Source organism: Chiloscyllium plagiosum, unplaced genomic scaffold, assembly GCF_037043375.1.
Source record: "Chiloscyllium plagiosum isolate Xiang-an unplaced genomic scaffold, Cpla_swu_hap1 HiC_scaffold_2, whole genome shotgun sequence".
NCBI lineage: Eukaryota > Metazoa > Chordata > Chondrichthyes > Orectolobiformes > Hemiscylliidae > Chiloscyllium > Chiloscyllium plagiosum.
In genome coordinates, this window is record NW_028270140.1 from 95,978,947 (window position 1) to 96,006,655 (window position 27,709).

At 40.4% G+C, this 27,709-nt stretch overlaps 1 protein-coding gene across 1 annotated transcript in view; it reads right to left on the minus strand.

Annotated features, from left to right (window-relative positions):
- Positions 1-551: 551 nt before the first annotated feature.
- Positions 552-27,709, minus strand: part of krtcap2 (keratinocyte associated protein 2) — a 202,087-nt gene continuing 174,929 nt past the window's right edge. Inside the window, exon 5 of the mRNA XM_043710253.2 lies at positions 552-726. Within this exon, the coding sequence (XP_043566188.1) occupies positions 612-726 (115 nt within the window). The 3' untranslated portion in view covers positions 552-611. The remainder of the gene's footprint in view (positions 727-27,709) is intronic.

Genomic DNA, 27,709 nt, shown 5'->3' on the forward strand with positions numbered 1-27,709 from the left:
TGATTTTTCAAATATTTTATGCTGTATTCATGAGATGTGGCAGTCAAAACCATGGCCAATATTTATTACCCATCACTGATTGCTGTTAAGATGGTGATATTGAATGCCCTTCTTAAACTCATGAAGTCCTTATCACCTTCATACATCCATTGTGCTGTGGGTCAGGGAGTCCCAGGATTTTGACTCAATGACAGTGAAGGAATAGCAATACATTTCCAAGGCAGAATGTATATTAGCTGAAGGGGAGTTTGCAGATAGTGGGGCACCCATGAGTCCAAGGTTCCATTCATTCTTCAGTGAAAAACAAAAACAAAAATGGACTTAACTATCATATATTGACGAACTGTTTTTTTCACCATTATGTTTCAGTTTTAACTCTGCATGTGATTAAATCAAAACTATTGGCACCATTATTGAGCACCTTGCTGCACAATAATTTTCTTTGCTTCAATCAGAACTATTTTGAGGATGAAACACCAATTTTCCTACAAATGGTTTTTACAGTCTCCTACTTTTTGTATATATGAAAAACACATTTGCCAAACTTTCAGTTTAGATGATGTGAGCATTTTTATTGACTCAGTAATTCACAAACAAAATGTAAGCTTGCTTCAGGTCCTCTTCCTTCCTTTAATCTCTTTTGTCACATTGGAGCTTTCTGACATGTGATAAATGTTCCTGGAAAGCTGGTTGATGAAGTACAGTTGCACCAAGCAGAACACTAAACTGAAAAAGAAAATTATCATTTAAAGTACAAATGCTCCTTTCATTAAATGCACATCACACTCATTGCATTCCAATGAAGTTCGATACTGATGAGACGTGTTTTACTCTGTTTGTAAAATGCTTTTTTTACACTGCTAATGTAAACTATTTTCTTCTCAACATAAACATTGTCAAATCAAAGAGTCAAATGTAAGTCTGTTGAACTCACACTTCTCAGTGCAGATGGGGGATTAGTAAAACATCATTAACATTCCAGACACTTGTTTATTTGACTACAGAATGGCGATTAAGTTCAAGTACAAGAGCTGGTCATTATCTGTAATGGCTGGACGTGTAAATGGTGTATCTAATTTCATCGTGGGAATTTGATACCAGCAAATCAAATCACTAGTTCTAAGGAAAACAGAAGACTGCTAAAGCAGCATTACAAAACAGCTAAAACAAAGAGCAAGGAATGTTCTTGACGTGAATGCAGAAACCCTTTTGGGAAAGAGGGAGTTTTATTCTACTTTTGTTTTGTTTTACACATACATGCTATTCATGCAAATTTCTATTAAATCTTTCATCTCTCAGTGCTATCGCCAGACTTCCTCAGAAACCTGAGTCACCTTTAAGTGCTCAACCATTTACCATAACATCTTCTCTCAATGCATGAACTCTAGGGTAATGGAATTTCCTCAGGATTTTCATCAGCATAGCTACACCTCTTGACCTTTATCAAGTCTGCTTTGTTCCTCAGTAGAAAGTACAAATCACTTGCAGTGTGAAAGTTGCGCCTTGTTAAAATTCAATTTGATCTAAATCCATTTAATGTACTTAGTATGTTTCACTGTATAATTTCTGATACATTTCCAGTACACTTAGAGCCCAGAGATTAAGTTACGAGAATGTGTGGAGAGTTATTTCAAACAGAATTTAATTTAAATGTATATTTTTCCAATTAAATGGACAAAATTGTATAATTATTACAGATGCTGTAGTGAGAGAAAACTCCTAGGATGTTACAACTGGTGCAAACCATCTCTTGGGACTTGTATGTCAAGGGAAAACTAAAGTCTGGCTCATTTTGTGGAACACATAATAAAAATAAATCAAGCTTATACGTGCAGACATCTGCTTTCAGTTCTACACTTTGAAAGCATACTTATGACCTGATGACATCACAAATCTCACCCATAGTGGAGGTACTCATTGGGGCAAGTGGGCTATAATAAATTAATAAAGAACAAAACAGATTTGTTTGCATTCGCAAGGAAGCAGAGAATCAAAGGAGTATCATTTTGTTAGAATGTGCTAACACCCATGTTCAGCACTGATTTTAGAATCTCTACGCCTCCAAAAATGAATGAACAGATATAATTGGAAATGTTAAAAACAGTGCCAATCTTTATAATGATGGACAACATTCCTTCATGCAGGTGAATGGTTCAGCACATTCAGCAATGAGATGGGATAAACTACTGAGTACTGATGGGTAAGTAGGAAAAATAATGAAAGGCTGAAACAAGGCTTTTGATAGGAGAGAGAAACCTGTGAGGTAGAGTAGAGATTGTGGGCTGACCTTCACATGAGATCAGGGTTACCAGAGCCTCCCTGAAGACAGGTTAAACAGCCCATAGCAATAACATGCTCAGTAAAGCCTTAACAAAGTGAGGATCAAATTTCAGTCACCAAATGGAAGCACGTGCAATGCTGAGGGCTGCTGAGCTCTCATATTGGCTGGTGGCTCTAGGAGTTCCAACAGCAGCAGAAATTGAACAGCAAGAAGGCATGCAAAGATCAAGGCTGGACCCTCAATTCAATTAAATCTGGGGCTTTTTGGACAGGGAAGTATTGGGTAGCTCAGGGAGAAGGGTGAGACAAGGTTGGCGCATCAGATTTTCGTAGCCAGACAAACATCCTGAGTGATACTCCAATATTCCAACCCGCCTGCTCCTACCAACTGTAATATGGCACAGGCAGTGTAATGTTTGCATCAGTTGGCTTGTTAACAAACTCAGTTGCTGCTTACTTATGTGCTAAAGGTGCCAGTTTTGGCATTCTCCTGCCTAATGTACCCCTAATGTATGTTATGGAGACCTAGCCGGAATGGCTAGAAAAGCAGTCAGCTAGCCACCTGACATAATTTATGTATTGCTCTGCCTGGCTAGGGACCATAGAATCTAGCCGACAGTTACAACTGTTAGGACATAATGGCTGAAGGATCAGCCACCGATGGTAAAATAGAGTGAGTGAGGAATAGGCAGTAAACAGGTGCTGGTGAGGAGAAGGATATATGCAGGTAATTCAACAAGATGCTCTGACAGTAAGAGGTAAAGTGACAAAAGCATTTGTAAACAATTGAACGTGAATTGCTGTGGGATAGAGTCATTGGGAGCTTGACAAGGGCAGATTATTGAAAATATACCATCTGCTTTACATAAGAGCACTAGTATCATAGCATGGAACTATTTAGACGTTATGGAGGCATTGGAGAGCAGCTGAGGAAGGAGATGCCCTCAATTTAAAAGCTCATCTGAAAAATGGCAGTTCAGATTGCTAATGTACTGAAAGGTCTGCTTAGACGATGTCTAACACTGTGGAGTGGAACTTGGATACATGACTTTCTTGAGTGGATGAAAAGGTGGATTTGAAAACAAGTGCAGGGAACCAGTAGTGATCTTCAGGTCTGGAGAGTGTGACATGATCACATGATTCTCTGACTCAGAGGAAAGAAGTTACCAGCTGTGCACAGAGGACAGTTAGGGATAGTTTGATTTTGAACCAGACACTGAAGAAAAACACCATCTGATCGACTGAGCAAAGAGCAATTGGTGGAAACGAAAATAAAAGTATTTGAGAGTCATAAGGTTTATAACTATTCAGCTGGAGTAAATTGTGGGCAGTTAGATCCATAGCATATAATACTGGAATAAGGACCTTGTGGTAGTGTTCCTACAGGAGACTTGGGTGCAAGTCTCACCTACTCCAAAGGTGTAATAACATTTCTGAGCCAGTTGATTAGAAGTATCTTTACAGTAATACTGGTTCTGCTCTGAAGGCAATGTTAGTGTTAAAGTTGTGTGAAGTTAATCTCATCAGCAAACATCTTAAGACAGGTCATGTTAGTAGGAATGGTTTCACTGAAGAATAACATATACAGAAAAAAAAGGTGGCTGGATCATGAGATTTATGACAAATTACAGAAGACATGATAAGAGAGTTGAAGTGACTGTTTCAGAAAGGTTGGAATGGAAAGATGAGAAAGGGAGCATTACAATGCTCCCTGCAGAAGAACAACGAAGCAGAATTGAATTGTCAATGTTCCTGAAAGTGTGAGAAAATCCAAAAAGAGTGAACAAGGTTAAAGATCCAACAACACTATGTTATAATCCAACAGGCTGTTGCACTATAACCTGGTGTTGTGTAATTTTTAACCTTGTCTATCCTAGTCCAACACCATTACCTCCAAGTCAGTAAGAATGAGATGAACTGTGGTAGCATTCTTTTAATAAGAGTAATTCTCATTCTATTGGAATGTCTGAGACCAGTTTGAAAGAGAGAAGTAATGAGATATAGGCACAGAGTTCATAGTAGGAGTTTGGCAAATTGGAACAGGTCAGAGACTGTGTTTTCTGTTGAGGAACTCACCTCTTGACCCTCCTTCAAAATCTCTAGACCACCTACAAGGCACAAGGCAGGAATATGCTGGCATTCTCTCCACTTGCTTAGATAGATGCAGCTACAAACATTGAAACAGGTAAACACTAGCCAGCATTGACCAGCCACTACTTCCACCAGCAGACACTTCCTCCACCAGTGGGACAATGGTTTAGCTAGTGAGGTCACATAATATATGAGTGGTGATTAGCCCACAGCGTTCATGTGGTGAATTTTGCAGGACTAAGAAGCTGGAAGGAGATAGAGCAACCATCCAGGAGCCAAATATCTACCACACATCAGTTGAGAAATTTTATATTTTGAACTCAATCCCATCATCTCTCTCATTAATAAATATTGTAAGTAGTTGAGTCCTCAGTACAGATCCCTTCAGGATGTCACCAGTCACAGCTTACCTGTCCATTTTCCCTATTTCTAGCTTCTCAGGCAATCTATGATACATAAAATCAGTGAATTATTATTGTCATTGTCATGGTCAGAGAGATCTACAGCACAGAAAAAAAGCCTTTTGGCCCATCGACTCTGAGCCAATAAAAAATAACCACTTAAATATTCTAATCCCATTTTCCAGCACCTCGCCCATAGCTTTGTATGTTTTCGCATTTGAAGTGTACATCAAATACTTGTTAAACATTATGAGGGTTTCCACCTCTACCATCCTTACTGACAGCGAGTTCCAGATTCCCACCAGTCTCTGGGTGAAAACAAATTCCTCATATCCCTTGAAGGTAATCCTATCTGACCCATACACAACATGTCCCACACTCCAGATCATTTCTCTTCGGTCTGCAATGTCTTTTTCTCTTCTGGGGATTACCAATTCCTCATTTAGAAGTCAAGATTGAATTCTGCCTCCAGCACCCTCTCAGGCAGAGAGTGTGTAAAAATGTTTTTTCTTTATTTTATCTCAGATTTTTAAAACAATTTTCCTTAAATTAATGTCCTTTTGTTCCGTCAGCAGGAATAGTTTTTTTTTCTAGTTACCCTCTCTTCTCTATCTATTCTATCCAAATGTCTCATAATTTTAAACTCCTCAATAAGTCTCCTCACAACCTTCTCTTCTCTAAAGAGATCAAAGGCAAGTTCTTAAATCTCTACATAATTTATGTTGCTCATACTTGATTCATAATTGCAAATATTTTCTGCACTCTCTGTAAAGATGTCACATTTTCCCAAGTGACCATTAATTTTGTCTCTCATTATCACTTCATAGTTTGTCAACTATCAAAATTAAACTGACCTGGTCTGATATTGGTGGGTTTAGTCTAACTCCTTTTGCTGAACTAAGGTGCACAAGGGAGGCAATATGTCAATCTGGATTCACATCTGCAACCTCAACAATATCTATCTGTTCTCTTATCAAATCCCATGTCACTACTGATTTCCCAAAGATTATTCAGCCCTGTCTAGTTGAAATACTTGTCTTTGGCTGTGTTCACCAAATTAACTATCATACTCAGCAGTAATTAAGATTGAATAGCAGCTGGACAGCACGAGACATGTAGGAAATTTCTGCACTACTTGTCTGGTTTTCGATGATTGACTTGCAGTCACCCATTTCTATTTGCTTGCTCACCTTTAATTGAACTAATCATTTGTCCTCAACTCCACGAGGTTCAATTTTAGATACATTTTAGTTTTGTAGAGTCATAGCATCATACAGCATGGAAACAAACCCTTCAGTCTAACTCATCCATGCCAACTAAACTGGTCCAACTTACCTGTGGTAAAAACAATGACTGCAGATGCTGGAAACCAGAGTCTAGCTTAGAATGGTGCTGGAAAAGCACTGCAGTTCAGGCAGCATCCGAGGAGCAGTAAAATCAATGTTTCGGGCAAAAGCCCTTCATCAGGAATACAGACAGAGAGCCTGAAGAGTGGAGAGATTTTACTGATCCTTGGATGCTGCCTGAACTGCTGTGCTTTTCCAGCACCATTCTAATCTAGATTATGGTTTCCAGCATCTGCAGTCATTGTTTTTACCGAGTTGATTTTAACCCTACTGCGAATCCTCTTGCAAGGATGCCTGCCTTGAAGAAGTTTTTCTCCTCTCTCTACAAGAATCTCAGGGAGTCCCTCTCCCACTACAACTCCTAACTTACCTGTGCCTGGCCCAAATCATTCTAAACCTTTCCTATTCATGTACCTGCTTAAATGTCTTTTAAATGTTGCAACTGTACCTGTATCTATCACTTCGTCTGGCAGTTCATCCCACACACAAACTCCCTCCTGTGTGAAAAAGTTGCCCCTCAGGTCCCTTCTGAATCTTTCCTCTCTTCCCTGTAAAAATATAATCCCTTATTTTGAACTCCACCACACTAGGGGGAAAAAAACTTTGCTTTTCACCTTATCCATGGCCCTCATGACTTTATAAACTTCTATAAGGTCACCCCTCAACTTCCTATGCTCCAGTTAAAAAAAAGGCCCAGCTTATCCAACTTCTCCTTATAATTCAAACCCTCCATTCCCAGGAATATCCTGGTAACCACTTTCTATACTCTCTCCAATTTAATAATATTCTTCCTATAGCAGGGCAACCAGAACTGTACACAGTACTCCAAAAGAAGCTTCACCAATGCCCTGTACAACCGCAACATGACATCTCAACTTCTATACTTAATTGTCTGAACAACGAAGGCAAGTATGTTAAATGCCTTCTCAACCACCTGCAATGCAACTTTCAAAGAACTATGTATCTGAACTCTTAAGTTTTTTCATGAAGGCTTTCATCAAATATCCTGGAAAACATCCATAAAAATACTGTTATCAAAATAAAATTGAATAATTTAAAGAGCGCGATATGACCATTTAAGTAATCTGCTTAATGATAAACCCATGTGACCTTTTTTATGGGGACAGCTGCTCAAATCTACACTTATTAAAAGTTAGATGCAAATTCTAAAGCCTCAACTCAAAGGGAGAGCAACTGCTTTGGCTGCACACACAATCTCAGAAGAAACCTCACAACAGATCTTGCCATTCTAAGGAGAAGAAAAGGACCTTTTTTGGATTTATCATCAAGCAAAATACTAATGAAAACAGATCCTCCATTCAAAGAAGTAATGTTTATACAAAGCTAAAGACTAGGATTTGCCAGAGGCTCTCATATTCCTGGAAATCTGTAAGATTATGCTCAGAAGATTGAATGAGGGGACCAGATTTCAAAGTGCATTTGATGCTTGACCCTGGTGCGGCAGGAAGTAGAGATCCTAGTAAATCCAGAAGGAACTTAGGATTTTATACACAGGCTATATTTCTATTGAGAGTGATGTGTAATGAGACATGGCATGAGATTTCAATTGGGTTAAAAGATAATGGGGAATAGCATTTTTGGTGTTTAATGTGTTAGTTTGCGACTGAATAATGTTCATTCCCATATTGACTGTAGCTTGTTTGTAAAAGTAAAAGTTTTAAAATGTGGAATTACATGATTTGGTTCTTGATGTCACTACGAAATTCAAACTTTTTTGTCTAAGTTATCACATTCCATGGTGACTGGAACAATACCCTTATCCACTATGTTAAAAATATCACAACACCAGGTTATAGTCCCAACAGGTTTATTTGGAAGCACTAGCTTTCGGTACGCTGTTCCACCTGATGAAGGAGCAGCACTCCGAAAGCTAGTGCTTCCAAATAAACCTGTTGGACTATAATCTGGCATTGTGTGATTTTTAATTTTAACCATCCCAGTCCAACGCTGGCATCTACAAGTCATGGCGACCACTTTATCCACTATGTTAGCCACCAACATTCAATCACGTCTCTCAGCAATGACCTACCCTTTAAAAATATTTACTGGATCTCTCTGACCAGCTACAAATTTTCAAGGGGGGTATTCAGTTATTCTATTCTTTGTTGCAAACTCTAGTAATTTTATGACAATAGATGTTAAGGTTAACTGGTTCATGATTTCCTAGATTCACATTTCATCTTAAACAACAATTTTCCAATCTACACAACAGTTCCCGAATTGAGAGAACTTTGAATGATCATGATTAGGACGTTTTCAATTTTCTTAATTTAAAACACTAGGATAGAAGCCATTCAGTGAGTACCATCTATAAGATGCAGTGTAGCAATTCACCAAGGCTTTCAAACCTGTGCCCTCTGCCATGTTGAAGGACAAGAGATGCAGATGCACGGGAAAGATTTCTCCTCCAAATCACATCTTTGCCTGACATGGAACAATAAGCCATTCTTTTAGTGTCACTGGGGCATACTCCAGAACAGCTCTCCTAACTCAGCTAAGGGTGTCCCTGTACCCAAGGACTGCAGCTGCTGAAGGAGCTGGCCTTCTTAAAGGAAATAAGAGATGGGTAATTAATGCTGGCTGAGCCAGTGACACCCACATCCTGTGAATGAATAAAATAAGAATGCTGCTCGGTAGAGATTTGACACTCACAACTACCATTATTTCATTTGTTTCTGTTAATTTGCTTTCACAAATTATGAGTTCATTCCTGAGTCAATATTAATTTCCTTGCAATGTTCTTGATGTAAATTTCAATGCAGTGTAATTATTTCACATTTCCTTATCCTTAATTATATCATCATAGTCAGTTTTTAAGGAGCTGTTAATCAGCTCTGTTTTATCCAAAAGTGTTTCTGCTAATTTTCACATCTCCTTTTACAGCTCTTATTGTCACATTTTGCTGTTTCATGTATCTCTCCCATTGACTAGAATCTAACTTTTTTGCAGACTTGAGATAAGATTGACTGCCCTTACCACCAAGGCAATGTTTGACTGAGTGTAGGGAGCAGATGGGAATGTGAAATTTGAAACATAAACATCAGATAAAGTTGAGAAACTTTTCAGCCATGACTGGATGACAGAGCAGACTTGATGGACTGAATGGCCTAATTTCTGCTCCTGTGATTTATGGTCTTGTGATCTTGTAAAATTTTATTGAAAGGCAGAGCAGGCTTCAAGGGTTGAATGGTCTACTTCTACTCCTATTTCACGTGTTCGTACGGCATCAATGGGCTTTAGCAAAGGTAAAGTCAATGGGAATCAGACAGAAATCTCTCCCACTGGTTACAATCATATTAGAAAATGGTGTTGTTGCTGGAGGTCAGTCATCCCAGCTCAAGAAAGTTACTTCAGCCGTTCCAGTGTTACACTGGAAGTTCATTGATCAAAGATCCTTCCTCCATCATAAGGTAAGAGGTGGAAATGTTCACTGATGATTGCAGAATATTTGGCTCTATTCATGATTCCTCAGGTACTGAAACAGTCCAAGTCCAAATACAGCAAGATCTGGACAACATTTGTGCTAAGCACATGGCAAGTAATGTTTGCACCATATAAGTGGCAAGCAATGCCCATTTCAAATGAGTGACAACCTAGCCATCACTCCTTGACTTTCAATGGTATTAACATCACTGAATCCACCACTGTCAACATCCTGGGGATTACCGTCAGAACTGAACTGGACCAGCAACTGCAGAATTATGAAATGTAGGGGGATCCAGATGTTCTAATACATGCATCACAAATGTTAATATGCAAGTGATTAAAATTGCTAATGCAATACATTTCATTGCTTGTGTAACAAGAGGAAATGAATGTAAAAGTAAGATATACTTCAGTAAGATATACTTCATATATACTTCAGTACTGGGCTAATGGTCGGATACTTGGTAGTGTGGATGAGCAGAGGGATCTTGGTGTCCATGTACACAGATCTTTGAAAGTTGCCATCCAGGTAAATAGTGCGGTGAAGAAGGCATATGGCGTACTGGCTTTTATTGGTAGAGGAATTGAGTTCCGGAGTACTGAGGTCATGTTGCAGTTGTATAAGACTCTGGTGCGGCCGCATCTGGCGTATTGTGTGCAGTTTTGGTCGCCATACTATAGGAAGGATGTGGAGGCACTGGAACGGGAGAAGAGGAGGTTTACCAGGATGTTGCCTGGTATGGTAGAAGATCGTATGAGGAAAGGCTGAGGCACTTGGGGTTGTTTTCATTGGAGAAAAGAAGGTTTAGGGGTGACTTGATAGAGGTGTACAAGATGATTAGGGGTTTAGATAGGGTCGACAGTGAGAATCTTTTTCCATGTATGGAGTCAGCTATTACAAGGGGGCATAGCTTTAAATTAAGGGGGGGTAGGTATAGGACAGATGTTAAGGGTAGGTTCTTTACTCAGCGAGTCGTGAGTTCATGGAATGCCCTGCCAGTAGCAGTGGTGGACTCTCCCTCATTATGGGCATTTAAGCGGGCATTGGATAGGCATATGGAGGATAGTGGGCTAGTGTAGGTTAGGTGGGCTTCGATCGGCGCAACATCGAGGGCCGAAGGGCCTGTACTGCGCTGTATTCTTCTATGTTCTATGTTCTATGAAACATAGATGAGACCACATTTTGAATACTGTGCGTAGTTCTGGGCTCCTCAGTTCAGTTTGGGTGTGAATTTGTTGGAGGCGATTCAGAGCATATTTACTAGATTGATATTTGGAATGAGCAAGTTGTCTTATGAGGAAGATTGGACAGGCTGGGTTTGACTTCACTGAAGTTTGAAAGAGTCATTAAGTTGAGTGTTTGAAGTTTATCAAATTTTGAATGGTTTTGACAAGGGGGCATAGAAAGAAAGTTTCCTCTTGTGGGTGAGTCCAAAATTAGGATACATCTGTTTTAAAATTAGGACAGATATGAGGAGGGGCTTTTTTTCTGAGAGGGTTATATGAATTTGGAACTCCGTCTCAAAATGTGGTGGAGGTAGGGGCATTAAATATTTTAAGACAGAACTAAATACATTCTTGTTAGACAAGGGATCAAAGGTTAACAGGACTAGATGGGAATGTGGAATTCAGAAGACAAACAGATTAACCCTGATCTTATCAAATGATGGAGCAGGCTTGAAGGGCAAAATGGCCAACTTCTGCTTTTAGTTCAGATGCTCATATGTCACTTAGCTCTTTATTCTTCCCTGACTGCTCCTTAAGGTGAGTATAGCTTTGTCCCTTGCCTCTAAGGCATATAAACTGATTCAGTATTCTGCTAATTTTTTTTTTCACATTTTCTACTGATTGTCTGTAACTTGACCCATTAACAGATATACCCAGTTTACTGTTTCTGTCAGATCATTTTGAAGTCACCCTTAATTAAATGTACAATCTGGGATCTTAGCAACGTTATTGCAATTCTCTCTTTCAAACGCATCATTGAACTCAGTCACATTATGGTTGTAATTTGATAAATGTTGAAGCACTATTCAGTTACTAATTAATTTTGTCTTATTGCTGATTATCTAATCTAATATGGCAAAACCCTCTTGTTTCTAGGACAGATTGCTGCAAGAAACTATCTTGAAAACACTCAACAAATATACCTTTTCTGATGCAAGCTTGTCTGTTTATCTCATTCTATATAGAATTTAAAATGCCCCATTAAATCATTTTACCTTCACTACATGCTTGGCTAACGTTTTCACATTCAACCATTTCACAGCTACCAGAGCCTAATATGTAACTCCCACTGGAGTCTTAAATTCTTCCCTATTTCTTAATTCTACCCATAAACTGTCCACTGCCTACTTTCCTCTTATAGCCTGTCTCATCTCTGAAGTGATTTCATCTTCAATCACGTATGCTAATGCACCTCCTCCACCAGAATCCCTATATTTCTTGAAGACATTATAACTGGCACATTCAGTTCCCCTACCTGACTATTTTACAGCCATTCTGGATTAATCAACTATTGCTTCCTAGCTTGGCTGCAATATTTGTTACACACTACCCTCATAACTCTTTGTTTATTTGCAGTATCATTGCAGTGTGCTGTAATTGCTAATTCATCCATGCCACTAAGCACTCCTTGCATATACAACAACCATGACTGACTTGCTCATTTAAATCTGTTGCTTTACAGTGATAGTTATATCTTCTCTGAACTTTAGTAGCCAACTTATTCCTGACTTTCAATCACATTTTCTGAGCAGTTACCATTAGCTTTGTTTTTGCGTTGACAGATCACCAGTCTTGCTTCCTCCCTAATATAATTCAAAAGTTGAATGCAATGTGTAATGCAAAGGTTATCAGTACACATTTGGTCTATTCACCAAAATGTTTTTTTTTAATGTCATTAATCCATTTCCCAAAAATACTGCACACTTCACTGTGATAGTAACAAACTTTTCTAAACAGTTAGATCAGTCATGCAGCTCATTAGTTGCTTTAGAAGCATTAAAGGATCATTAATACAGGTACAAGTATAAAAGAATCATTGTTCATTTCTCAATGTAGCTAATAAAGTCACATTTTCAGGAAGTGCATGTTTGGAAAGTACGGTTTCCCACTATTTTATTATCAGGTCATAAATTAAGTTAAAAAATAAGCATTTGTTTTTTTTTAAAAGAGAAAGGAAATCGAGCCCTATTGTTTCTCAAAATAGACATTAGTGTTAATGATCTCTGTTATGCTGGCCTCAGTTAAAGACCTTGGCTGTGATTATAAACGAATATCAACTTAGCCCAATTAGAGGTTCTATTTAGTTTACAACATGAGTTTTGAACTTTTACCCATCAGTCACACGGACAGCAAATAAATATGTGCATTTCTTACATATTACGCTATGTTTCATTGTTATTGTAACAGGACTGCTTAAAAGAAACTTTAAATCATGCTGTGAATCAGAGTTGAATACTATGCATAGAATCTGATCGTGGTACTGTTATATCTTCTGGTTCCCACAAGTCTGAAACAAACGCACGCAACAAAAAAAAAGTAAGATTCAACCCTAAGTCTGAGTTCCATTGAGTCTTTTGTTGGTTTGCTGCCAGGAGTTTTCTCAAGTTCTCTCACCCTATCTTAGCAAACTCACCCCAGCATCTCTCACAACCGACTCAACCCCATCTTAGCACATGCTGCTCCCACAAAAACTCACCACTCAGAGGATATCTCAGAATTCACTGGCATCCCTTATGCCCTGGTCATCTTTAAAAGTTGATTGTGGAAAGGACAATTCACTGTCAGTCTGCAGCTAGTCGGCACAGTTACAAAAATCGACCCCAGAGGTGGCAGACCGGGGGCATGATTGGTGCTCTCCTGTCTGGAGTGGTACTTGGGGGTCCTGCAGGATGGAGAGGTGCAGAGGTGGGACTTCCTCTTCCCCCAGGACCAGAAGTGGAAGCCACAACAATGGGCCAAACCAGTCTGCTCTGAGATTGCCATCAGGTTAAAGCAGTCTCAGCCTTCTAGAGGAATGCCCAACACTGTGAGAAGAAGGTCAATGGCCTGCTCCATTCTGCCAGAGTATGGTCCACTATCTTCTCTCCTTTTTCTCACATTTAGTCTATCTCTGCTTCTGTAGCCACCTTCCAACAAGGCTCATGCTCTAACACCCTCGCTGTTATCTGCAAGGTCTTCCCATCACAACCTCACTTACCCCAGCCTCTAATCACAATCTACCATGCCCTCTATGATATCTACTCACTCACTTGGAAACCTCCCCAGATACACCAATAACAATAGCCCTGCACCCACTTTCAGCTCCCATAAAACCTGCCACTCAGAGGAAACCTCAGAGGAAAACAGCCCACAACAAGAAAGAACTGGCCATTATTCAGCTCTTTACCCCTTACAAGGTGAGGATCCTATCTCTGGCCACCCTGAGCACAGCATGGACTGATGACTGGGCCTGTCATTGACTTAGTATGCCAGGATATCCCTGATCGATGGCTATCCCTTTTGATCTACTGCTGAAAACAATGATAAGACTCCAGGCTTTGTCATGGGAGTATTAATGTTAATAATTTTAGTTAAAAATCACACAACACCAGGTTATAGTGCAACAGATTTATTTGGAAGCACTAGCTTTCAGAGTGCTGCTCCTTGTGCCCACAACCACATGATGAAGGAGCAGCACTCGGAAAGCTAGTGCTTCCAAATAAATCTGTTGCACTATAACCTGGTGTTCTGTGATTTTTAACTTTGTACACCCCAGTCCAACACCGGTGTCTCCACATCACTGATTATGGTGTGAGCTGGGCTATTAGCAATGTGTTTAACAAGCAATAATGACCATCAATTGGCACCTGGCCACTGCCTAACAAGAATCTCATCACACGACATATGAAAAGCATAAAAGATGGAACAAGGTGATCTCCACATCAAGATGGGCCTCGCCACACCAGTTGCCCTATTCTGCAAAACATCTCACCAGATCCCATGTTACTCAGATCCCTTATCAGATTCCCCCCACAGACTCAAAAATGCTAAAGCTACACTGAAAACTTTTACACAGTACACAAATCCAGAACAACTGAGACACCAGATATACATCATGACATCAATAAGTTACATTTTTTTACAAGTAATAATTACAATATAATAAGTATTCATATGAGTTGAGATTTATTGTAAATCCATAAGATATAAGAGCAAAATTAGGCCATCCAGTCCAACAAATCTGTTTTGCCATTCAATCATGGCTGAAATATTCCTCTATCCCATCTCCTACCTTCTCCCTGTCTGTCTCTCTCTCTGTCTTAAATGCACTCAGTGATTTGACCTCCACAGCTTTCTATGGCAATATGTTTCACAGATTCACCACCCTCTGGCTGAAGAAATTCTTCTTTATCACAGTTCTAAAGGACTATCCCTTCTCTCTGAGGCTGTGCCTTCGGGTCCTAGTCTCTCCTACTAGTGCCATCTTTCTCAAGTCCACACTATCCAGGCCTCTCAGTATTCTTTAAGTTTCAGTGAGATCCCTCATATCCTTATGGCATATATGCAGACCTCTATTTGCATCACTGTCTCCAATTAGCCTACTGCTTAAGTTACTCATGTAAGACTTACAGATAGCAGCTCTTAGGAAATTGCAAATGTGCAGTTAATAACTTCACACCAATTTTCTGACATAAATGTCTCTGTGAGCCCAGCTTCCTGCTGGGAGCTGGGAATAGTAAAAACACGTCAATAATTTCATTGTAAGGAATTTCAAGAAGAAGCTCATCAATCACTTTTCACATAAGGATAGTGAGGATACGTCTGACCATGTTGTGTAGTTTAGGAATTTAAAGAATATATTTACTTAAAAGTGAAACTTAAGCCTGAATACTTTCTGCCCTCATATTACATTCTAAAATTCTGTGTGCTATTTCTAGTTAGTGCATTTGTTTAAAATTAGGAAACAAAAGAATGGATAGTGAACACAGAAGTTATGGGCTTTTAATCTTCATGAACCAGAAATTACACCCTAGAAAATAGTTTTCTATACACCACACATTGACATAATGACAAAGCTGAAGTGTCTATGACAGCAAAGCTCTGGAAATAATGCTGTTGCAAACTAATGAACATTGATTCATTGTTTACACCAGACAATGGTGTAATAAAGTGATTTTTCTGATGTTTCAGCAAGGGATTGGATAGTTACCTCTTCCTTCGCTTTGTACAATTGGGTATCATGACATGAAGTCAAAAAAAATTAAAGTCACAGTGTCTCAGTGGTTAGCACTGCTGCCTCACAGCACCAGGGATCCAAGTTTGATTCCCACCTTGGGTGACTGTCTGTGTGGAGTTTGCACATTCTACCCACGTCTGCATGGGTTTCCTCCCACAATTCAAAGATGTGCAGGTTAGGTGAATTGGCCATGCTAAATTACCCATCGTGTTCAGGGATATGTAGGCTAGGTGTATTAGTCAGGAGTAAATATAGGGTAGGGGAATGGTTCTGGGTGGGTTACTCTTCAGAGGATCGGTGTGGACTTTTTGGGTTGAAGGACCTGTTTTCACACTGTAGGGCTTCTATGATTCTGTAAATTGGAAGCCAACCTGCCTTCCAAAAATGAGCAATTTGCTAATCATGACATTTAAAGATAACATTGAACAGAATTTTAGAGGGCCCATGCAATTTTATGGGATGCATTTGGATCAAATAGAAGGAGTCAGGTATTGTGAGTCTTGGTGGGTAAATATGGATGGCACATGCGTGTAATATCCAAGATGAAGAGGGAGGCACTCACTCAGAGATGATAGATGCAGCAGCTGCCTGGTGCTTGAGGGGAAGATGCTTTAAATTTTCAAAATAAAAACTGAAAGAACTGCAGATGCTGTAAATCAGAAACAAAAGCAGAGGTTGCTGTAAAAGCTCAGCAGGTCTGGCAGCATCTGTGAAGTGAGATCAGAGTTAATGTTTTGGATCTGGTGACCTTTGTTCAGAACTGATGGTAGCTCAGAAAATAGTTTATTTGCAGAAAATAGAGAGGGGGAGAGGGGGTAAGGAATAAATAGTAGGTGGGGATAAAGCACAAAGACAGAAAAGACAGTTGGAAAGACAAAGGAGTGGGTAACAATCTGGCTAGGAGAGTGAATACTTGGTAATCTTGCTTTTGCATAGTCTGCCATTACACATGACCTAGTGTTAGTCACTAACAGTCTTCATTAACATCTATTCACCCTCCTAGCCAGATTATTATCCACTCCTCTGTCTTTCTAACTCTCTGGACCTGAAATGTTAACTCTGATTTCTCTTTACAGATACTTTCCAGCAATTTTAGTTTTGTATTGAATTTTCAAGTTTGGGGAAACTTTCTAAGGTGACACATTGCAAAGAAACCTCTACTGTATACAGGAATTATAGCTCAGGAGGCCTATAGCCACTGAGAATTTTTAAAAGAGAAGGATAAAATAAGGAAGTCGGAATTTATTGTTTATATCATAAAAGTTATCTAGTTGGGTTTGGAGGGATATGGGCTGGGTGCCGGCAGGTAGGACTAGATTGAGTTGGGATATCTGGTCGGCATGGATGGGTTGGACCGAAGAGTCTGTTTCCATGCTGTACATCTCTATGACTCTATGACTCTATATATCAGTGGCATTTAGTGGAGATAGCAGCGCAATCAGACTAGTAATTCAGAGGCCTGGGTTAATTCTCCTGATGAAGGGCTTTTGCCCAAAACGATTTTCCTGCGCCTCAGATGCTGCCTGACCTCCTGTGCTTTTCCAGCACCACTCTAATCTAGACGCTAATCTCCAGTCCTCACTTTCGCTTGGGATAACTCTGTGTGGCACTAGAAAAGCACAGGCAGTTTCCAAGGAGCAGGAGAGTTGACATTTCGAGCATAAGCTCTTCCTCAGGAATGTTGTGGGGGGTGGTTCCCAAGGGGGCTGGGCGATAAATGGGAGGGGGCTGGGGCTGAAGGGAAGGTATCACCATGGATATCACCATCACCATCACCACCCACTTTCAGCTACCTATCGCATTCCTAGCTACCTTCCCCCTAGCCCCAGCCCTCTCCCACTTATCTCTCAGTCCCCTTGGCAACCTGACTTCCCCCACTTCCCCCACATTCCTGATGAAGAGCTTATGCTCGAAATGTCGACTCTCCTGCTCCTTGGATGCTGCCTGACCTGCTGTGCCTTTCCAGTGCCACACTTTTTAACTCTGATCTCCAGCATCTGCAATCCTCACTTTCTCCTAATTCTCTAATGATATGAGTTCAAATTACAGCTGGTGGAACTTAAATTCAGTTAAAAACTATGGAATTGAAAGCTAGTCATCAAATATCATTTAAAAAAATTCTGATTCACCCAAGTCCTTTAGGGAAGGAAATCTGACCTGGTCCTTACCTGGTCTGGCCTACATTTGACTCCTGATTCACAGCATTGTGGGTCATCTCTTAAATGCGAGAAAGTGAGGGCTGCAGATGCTGGAGATCAGAGCTGAAAATGTGTTGCTGGAAAAGCGCAGCAGGTCAGGCAGCATCCAAGGAACAGGAGAGTCGACGTTTCGGGCATAAGCCCTTCTTCATTCCTGAAGAAGGGCTTATGCCCGAAACGTCGATTCTCCTGTTCCTTGGATGCTGCCTGACCTGCTGCGCTTTTCCATCTCTTAAATGCCATCAGTTCAAGGGCAGTTCAAGACAAGCAACAGATATTGATCTTTCCATTGAAGCCCATATTCCAAAGAAGAATACATTTTTAAAATTGTGTATTTTTTTTAAAAAAGTATAGTGTTGTTGAAAGGCACAAAGTTGCAGACACCAATATCTAAAACTCAATCCTGCAGGAAGAGTGCACAAGCAGAGGAAACTTTCAGCATCTGTGCTGGACCCAACTCTCTCAGGAGACAGATCTGTGCAAGATGATAGCAGGGGTGTTATGTGAAAATTGTGACTGCCACCTATCCCAGTTGCTCTGTAGATGACAAAGCCGAGAACATTTATGACTTGGTATATACCGGAAGCAGCAGGAGATCTGTGCAGCAGCTCACAGGTGCAGGCACATTGCTGCATCAAGTTGGTAATTACTTTTGAACAGAGTGGGTGACTCCATTACCTTCATTACAGTGAACTTGAGAGATGTAGAGGGTTTTGAGCTATAATATATAGTGTTATAGGCTTCAGACACATGGCTAACAAGGCTCAAATGGACCAGCCAGGTATAAATATTGGGCAAGAGGTTTTACTTTCTGAATGTACAACTTGCATTTGAGCACCACCAAATGATGTACTCAAAAGGAAATTACGAAGTCTTAGTAGTACAGTATGAACGTAAAGTTACCATAGTCCCACTCTCCCATTCGACAGAAATGACTGGTGGTGACTTAACCTGAGGGTCACCTTGCCTCAGGAAAGGGGCAAATTTGAGAAGGCAGGATTGTCATGACAAACCCAGCTGGTACAGGAATTGAACCCACACTTGTTAGGGTTACCTCTGTAACTAAATCAGCTGTCCAGCCAGCTGAGCTAACCGACCCCGGTACCGTGTATGTCTGGCGCAGTACTCCCTGATTATTGTAGTCTGCTGCACCCTTCATTAAAAACCCTGGCAGAAGAGGATTTAATTGAATAATCTGCATCTTCAGATGATGAATGTTGACTTGTGGGTCAGTGGGGAAAGGGTGCCAGGGAAACAGGGCTCTTTCACGCTGAGACATTGCTCTTGAAGCTATGTAGGCCTGTCAACACCAAGATCAGCGCTTCCAACCCATATTCAGATGCTGGAGAAGACGGAGTCGATGAAGTGTGGCGCTGGAAAAAGCACAGCAGGTCAGGCAGCATCTGAGGACCAAGAGAGTTGATGTTTCAGACATAACCCTTCATCAGGACTTTTTTCAGTGCCACTCTTTATCGACTCTCATCTCAGAGGGGCTGGAGGTCAGTGTGGGTCGGTGACCTGGAGGAGCTGATTTTATTCCTACCTTTCATATTCCAGGTCTAGCAGAGATTGCAGCTGCCACAAGATGTTCTCTCAAGATATTCAGGCTCTCTCTCTTCATGTTCCTTTTCTCAGAGCTGACAGGTGCCCGATGCTGCCCCTCAGAGTATCAGCAGTATTACTGGCTGCCTTCTTAATTTCATGTCAGAGCCTCCTTATGGTTCAATGCCCTGACCCCACCATTGCAAGATATCTTACTTTGGCCACTGATTTGCCAGCAATCCCAATGGTCAACTGCTCATTGCTAGCTAGCACTTAGCTCACAGAAACAGGCAGAAATGATTATTCTGCTCCCTTTCACTTCCAGCCATGTGATACTGTTACAATTTGGAAAATAAAACTCCTTTCCTTCAATAAACTGCTACTATGTCATTTGTCGCCTTTAGCTTATGCATGAAGTGGTAGAGTGAATACAATAGTGATATGCAAGAACAAAAACATTTTGGCCGTTTGAGTACTGGGATTCTATATGTAAAATTGAATGTGATAAATTTGGGAATTTGGCAAATTAATTTGAATTATCAACTCAAGCTACTTTATTTCCAGTGCTCAGGGCAATTTTTTTTTATTAGTTCACAACTATCAGATGTGAAAATATCCACGATCATTTTATTCAGATCCACAAACAGCTTACAATGAAAGAAAATTCCATCACATTGTTCAAGTTTGTCCTGACACATGTCCCAGAAGCAAAGGATCAGAATAGACAGATAGAGAAACTGTGTTTTCAAACACAACACACGACTTTGTTTCCACATGACTTTATACTTTGCTTTCAGTATAAAGGACATGGTCAATGAGTTTGCAGGTATTATGTAGGAATGATTTACAGAAAGCCAGTTAAGTAGTCTGGTGAGAGCTGGGTATTTAAAACCTTGATTACAGCATAAATCCAGTTGGACCATTCACTGTGAAGCCATTCATATATGACTCAAATTGAGCAATTTCATATCTTCCAGTTGACATTTTGTTATGCTTTTGAATTGTTGGTAAGCTTTCTTTTAATTCCACATCTGTCAGTTGAAACTTGAGAGCTTTAGACATATCCTCTGAATGTTGGTATTTCTTCAGTTATACATACAAATTTACAAAATACAAACTGCAGTAGGCACTGCCTTCACCTCCATCCAAGGCACCAAAGGATCATTCCACATCCAACAGAAATTTACCTATACCTCTACCAATTGTCATCTACTGTATCCGTTGCACCCGGTGTGGTCTCCTCTACATCGGGGAGTCAGGACGCCTTCTTACAGATCACTTCAGAGAACATCTCTGGGACACTCGCACCGAACAACCCCACCACCCCATGGCTAAAAGTTTCAACTCCTCCTCCCACTTTGTCAAGGACATGCAGGTCATGGGCCTCCTCCATCACCAAACCCTGTCCACCCAATACCTAGAGGAAGAACGCTTCGTATTCCACTTTGGGACCCTGCAACCAGATGGGATCAATGTGGATTTCAACAGTTTCCTCATTTCCCCTCACCCACATTATCCCAGTCCCAAGCCTCCAACTTGATACCGCCCACCTGAACTGTCCATCAACTTTCCCATCTATCCGCTCCACCCTCCTCTCCCACCTATCACCTTCTCCCTCACCTTCATCCACCTATCACATTCTCAGCTACCTTCTCCACACAACCCCACCTCCCTCCCATTTATCTCCCAGCCCCCTGGCCCACAAGTCTCATTCCTGATGAAGGGCTTATGCCTGAAATGTCAATTCTCCTGCTCCTCGGATGCTGCCTGACCTCTGTGCTTTTCCAGCACAACACTCTCGACTCTGATCTCCAGCATCTGCAGTCCTCACTTTCTACTACTCGACCCAGTGACGTTTGCTCCACTTTTCAATAAGTTCTCTGTTGATCTGATTACCCAGCATTCCCACCTGTTCGAAACAAGCTTTCACCCCCTCATTTATCAAAAATCTATCCAAAGATTTTGCTTCCACCACCTCTTAAGGGAGAAAATTCCAAAGACTCATGGACCTCTGAGAAAATAATTCTCCTTGGTTCATGGTTAGCACTGCTGCCTCACAGTGACAGGGACCCGGGTTTGACTCCAGCTTCCAGTGACTGTGTGGAGTTTGTACAAGCTTTCTGTATCAGTGTGGGTTTCTTCCAGGTGCTTCAGTTTTCTTCCACAGTCCAAAGATGTGCGAGTTAGGTAGATTGGCCATGGTAAGTTTCCCACAGTATCCAGAGATGTGCAGGCTAGGTGGAGTAGCCATGGGAAATGCAAGGCTACAGGGATTGGGTAGGAGGGTACTCTTGAGTGAGATGCTGTTTGCAGGGTTGGGGTGGACTCAAGGGCCAAATGGCCTGCTACCCACTGTAGGGATTCTATGATTCTCTGTCTTAAATTGGCAACCCCTTGTTTTCAACAGTGAGCTCTAATTCTAGATTCTCCCACAAGGATAAAAATCCTTTCCGCATGCATTCTGTCAAAATGCTTCAGGATTTTATCTATTTCAATCGAGTCACCTCTTACTCTTCTAAACTTCAGTGGTTAAAAACCTAACATGTCCAACCTTTCCTTATAAGTCAAAAGCCTATTCCAGGTATTATTCTAATAAACCTCTGGACTACTTCCAATGCATTACATTCTTCCTTAAATATGGAGGCTAATATTGCACATATTCCTCCAGATTCATTCTCAATGATGCCTTGTAGAACTGAGGCATAATCTCCATATTATAATATGTTCTATTTCCCTACCATAAACAATAATTTTCTATTTATTTGTTATAACTGCCTAATAACATTTTATGATTTATGTACTGGATTCCTCTGCATCTCAGATCACTTCAAACTCTCAACATTTAGATAATCTGCTTCTATTTTATTCTTCTGTCAAAATGGACTATTTCATATATTCCCATATTCAACCCATTTTGCCAGACCTTGCCCATTCATTCAACTTACATTATGTCCAATTGTGGTCTCCTTATTGCCTGTTCAGAACCGACTTTGCTATTTGTCATTATTATTATTAGAAAATTTAGCGGCCATACCTTTGGTTCCTTCATTTAAGTCATTTATATAAATTGTAAAATGCTGAGGCTGCAGCACTGATCCCTGTGGCACAGTACTCATTACATCCTGCCAACTAGAAAATGAACCATTTAAGCCTGCACTCAGTTTCCTGTTGGCTTACCAATCTTCTGACAGTACCAATGTGTTTGCCCCCACAACATAAGCTTTTATTCTGCAATAACCTTTGATGTGGGATCTTATCAGATGGCTTTCTAGAAATCTAACAAAACATATTCGCTCGTTCCCTTTATCCACAGCATATGTTACTTCCTCAAGGAACTTTAATTAATTGGTTAAACATGATTTCCCCTTTACAAACTCATGTTGACTCTCCCTGATTACCTTGAACTTTTTAGTGCCCTTCCATAATGAATTTAATACTGGCTTCGAACATCTTTCCCATGACAGATGTTAAGCCACTTGCCTTGTATTTTTCTGCTTTCTGCCCCCCCCCCCCACTCTATTTTTGAAGAAGGGACTTACATTTGCTAATTTCCAATCTAAAAGAACCTTTCCCAAATATAGAGACTTTCAGAAAATTAAAACCAACACATCAACTATCTCATTGGTAACTTCTTTTAAGGTCCATGTAATGTCATGTAATTAATCCTTTCAGTTACAGATAGTTCTTCCATAATGCAATGGTTCTATTCTTGTGCAATCACACATTATAGGAAAATCACGCTTTAGAAACAGCGCTTAAAGTGTTTGCGATGTAATCGCATTACAGCCAACACACGTTTTAAAAGTTTGTGCTTTAGAAACAATATTTCCAAATCATCAATCATGTTACAGCGAATTTGTGTTAACGAAACATGCATTATAGCAGAATGATCTGTAGAAACTATCTTGACCTCTGCAACCAATGGAGTATCACCATTTGCAAGTTATCCTCTAAGACACCCACCATCCTGAGTTGGAAATATATTGTAATTCTTTTACTTTCACTGGGTTAGAAACTCGAATCACAAAAACACTGTGGGTGTACCTGGAGCATATCAACTGCTGTGGATCAGGAAGGCAGCTCGCCAGCACCTTCCCTGAGGCGCAATGACTGCTGGCCTAACCAGCGGTGCTCACTGCCTATGAATGAATATAAATAAATCAATGTATCTCAGTGCATTTTGACTGAAGAGAGATGCTGGTTGATCTTATATATTATTCGAGGTAATGTAGAACCAGTCTCCACATTTGCTATCACTCTTGCTTTCTGGCCTGATTCAGCAAACAATTCCACTAAAAAATGTACTCAATTAAAATTCATGACCAAGCTCCATTTTGCATGCTGTAATCACATTTTCTCAGGTTTTGTTTTTCTATCACTATGTGTTTTTTTTTTAATGCAGCATTTGCTTGAAATAGGAATGCATTTGTGAGTAAAATATTTCAATTTATAACCCTTTTAAAATTAGTTGAAGTGGAGAGATTCTTTACTCCCCCTCAGCATGAACACTGAGCAGCTGTTGATGTCAAAATTCTGGTTACAAATTTCTTAAAATGATTTGGTTGCTTTGTTAACATTCTCAAGTGCTATTAGGAGACATTTCTTTCTTTTTGATGTTCAATGGCCTGCAGCAGGAGATAGTACAAATGTAGTATCTGCTCCTTTGTGTTCTGTCCTTCTGGTCAGCCCATGTTCATTTATCTTGTCATAGCTCTGAACAGTAAGTGAGGGAACTAGAGACTGAAAGAGAACTGCCTTCTGAAGTGATCCAGGTCATTTTTCAGTGCGAGGGTGGGCAGGAGGGAGATGGGCTCTATTTGTGCTGACTGAACTCCAGATGGTTTCTATTCTTCTAATGTGCAAGCATTATTTCTAACACATTTTCACCAAACACCTCATTGAAAGTCAGCATGAAATGTTGTTGATAATACCGTCTCATATTCAGTTAATTGAATGATACTTCATCTCAAGGGAAGTAATATTCAAAAGGGAGGAAGTTAAATGCCAGTTGCACAGCACCTTGGTCAGACTCCATCTGGAGTACGCTTCCAGTAGCCAGCACAATATCTTAGCAAGGAGATAGTGACCTTGTTGGGAGCACAGAATGATACCAACAATTGGCAGGTTAAACTTTGAAGACCAGTTGCATAGATATATCTAGTAACTTGTAAGTAAGAAGGTTTAGAGGTGAGGTAATCAACGTATTAAAAATGATGAAACGATTTTGAAATAATGCCTCAGAGGCCGGTATCCCAACACCAAATCACCCTTTATTTATACGTGGAGAAGCCTTGACACTGATATAGCTCCCACAGAGCCAGCTCTCAGATGAACAGAACCTCTGACACTCCTGTTTATTCCTGTCAGCCAGGGTTCCCTGATTGGACCAGATTGACAGCCCCAATCAGGGAACGCCTGTTCTATGAGGTCCATCTGACTGACCTCATCACAATCACTACAGATTTCAAAGCATAGATGTAAGGAAATCATTTCTTCTGGTGGAGGAATGATGAATGATAAGTCAGATGGAAGGAGTAAGGGTGAACTTGAATGTCCAGCAAGAAACACTGTTGCTCCTCCTGAACAACACAATCTCCTGTAAAGGATTACCTGAGCAAGCCATCCTCATTTCTCCCTTGTTAAATCTGAAGCACACAACCTCCAGATAATACTCATTTATTTTTATTATTCTTGCACAGCATGTGTGAGATTGTTAGACCATTTCATACAGCAGTTAAGAAACACCCCCAGTGCTGTGGATCTGGAGCTACATGTAGGCCAGACCAGGTAAGGATGGTGGATTTCCTTTCCCTAAAGGACATTAGTGAACCTGATGGGGTTAGATGACAATCAAAGTTAATTACCTGGTTACCATTTGGATAGCTTTTTCATTACAGAACCTTTTCTATATCGAATTCAAATTTTGCAATATAGTGAATTTGAATTCATATCCCCAGAATGTTAGCCTGGGGTTCCCAGCAATTAGTCCAGTGACCAATATACCAAGTAACTTTCTGGAATATTTATCAACTATAACCTGACTAACAGGGCTGTGGCCAGGGTTACATCCGTGCCCAATGACACCGGCCTGAGACTCAACTGTGCTTGAGTAACGAGCCAGGCAGTTGTACCTGGGTCAGGGACATTGTCCAGGAGCCAGTCAGGAGCAAAAATGAGACACACTATTTCGATTCTTGTCCCTGTTGACTAGCCTCCATTAAAACAGGAAATGAACAGCTTGAATAAAGATGAACATAGTTACATTTTACTCAACACCAGCCCCTCTGTTTCATGTGTTAAAACTAGCCACACACGAAAAGTATGAAATTGTGCATAACTATCCATTGGACACAATGCACAAGTTACCAAATATTTTTGGAGTTAATTACACATGAGCTAATTTGATCTAAGCATGCAGTGTACCACATTTACCACATTTCATAGCTCATATTTCATATTTCGCCTTTACCACATTTCATAGTTCATTAACTGTTGGTTAAGTATTTCAGGAAAGAGGCAAACATTCCAAGTACCCAGATATCCATGTTTTTCTGTTTGGACTTCCACAGTCAGCTAACTTCAGGTCATCACAAGGATATGGTGATCTTGAGGAATATCTTGAAGTATCATCACAGGATCAAGAACATTTTCATCAGTTTGAAGCAATGAACAAAGAAAAGCCAACAGGTTTGCCCCATTGAAGTCAGACCAACAATGCAGCACTGGCCATCAAGAAAGAATAAAACAGGGTCTCAAAACTTCAAAGGAAACACTAAATTCAAAACATTCCAAGTGAACACCATTACACATGACCCTATCTTAACTTGCCATTTTTAATTCATTAGTCAAATTTTTGTCATCTTAAAGCTTAATTTTGTTTTTCATATTGTACCATGTTTCCTTCCCAAAAAACTGTATATCACCAAGACCTTTGTATCTAAATTCTATAGTCTACAAAGCATCATACAACACTTGCTTCTGTCTGCCACTTTAATCTGTTAGCTTTATGATCCTAAAACTTTCAACTCAAATCAAAGTCCTACAGCCATACCACATCCAGGCCTGAATGGTGGTAAATAGTTGCACATCTAATCAGAGAGGAAGACCCTCAAAAATGGAGGAGCTCAAACATAAATGTAAAAGACAAGACTGAAGCATTTGCAACCACCTTCAGCTAGAAATGCTGAGTAGGTGATGCAACACAGATTCCTCCTGATGACCCTAACATCAGACACCATTCTCCAGCCAACTTGATTCACTTCATGTTATATTAAGAAATAGCTAAGTGTACTGGATCATGGAAAAGCTTTGGGCCATGACAATATCCTGGCAATAGTACTGAAGATGAATGCTACAGAAGTAGTATCATCCAGCGCAGTTACAACTCTGATATCGCTCCAATAGCATGCAAGTGTGCCCCAAGGTGTCCTGCCCACAAAAAGCAGAGCAAATTCAACCCAGCCAAATGCAACCAGATCAAATATTGGTAGGTAGAAGATATTGCCAACAGAGCTCCAAAACAGCACTTAGTCAGCAACATCCACTCTCCAATGTTCGGTTTGGGTTCTGCTAGGATAACCCAGCACCTGAACTCTTAATAGCCTGAATCATACCATATGTAGAATCCCCACAGTTTAGAAACAGGCCATTTGGCCCAAAAACAAGCCCACACTAACCCTCTAAAGAGTATCCCATCCAGACCCATCCCCATACTCTGTTCTTGTAACCCTGCATTTCCCCTGCCTAACTCACCTAACCTGACACATCCCAGAACACTATGGGTAACTTAGCATGACCAATCCACCTACCTTGCACATCTTTGGACTGTGAGAGGAAACCTATGCAGAAACTCATACAGGCATAGGGAGGATGTGTAAACTTCACCCAGACAGTCACCCAGGTCCCTGGCACTGTCAGACAGTGGTGCTAACCAGTGAGCCACTTTGCCATCAATATGCAAAGTTAAAAATCACACAACACCAGGTTATAGTCCAACAGGTTTATTTGGAAGAACTATAAACCTGTTGGACCATAACCTGGTCTTTCATGATTTTTAACTTTGTTCACCCTAGTCCAACACCAGTACCTCCAAATCATGACCCATATACAAAGAGCTGGAGTCCAGAGTTGAAGAGAGAGTGGCATGAAGGCAACATTTGACCTCCAGAATTCTCTTTTTGC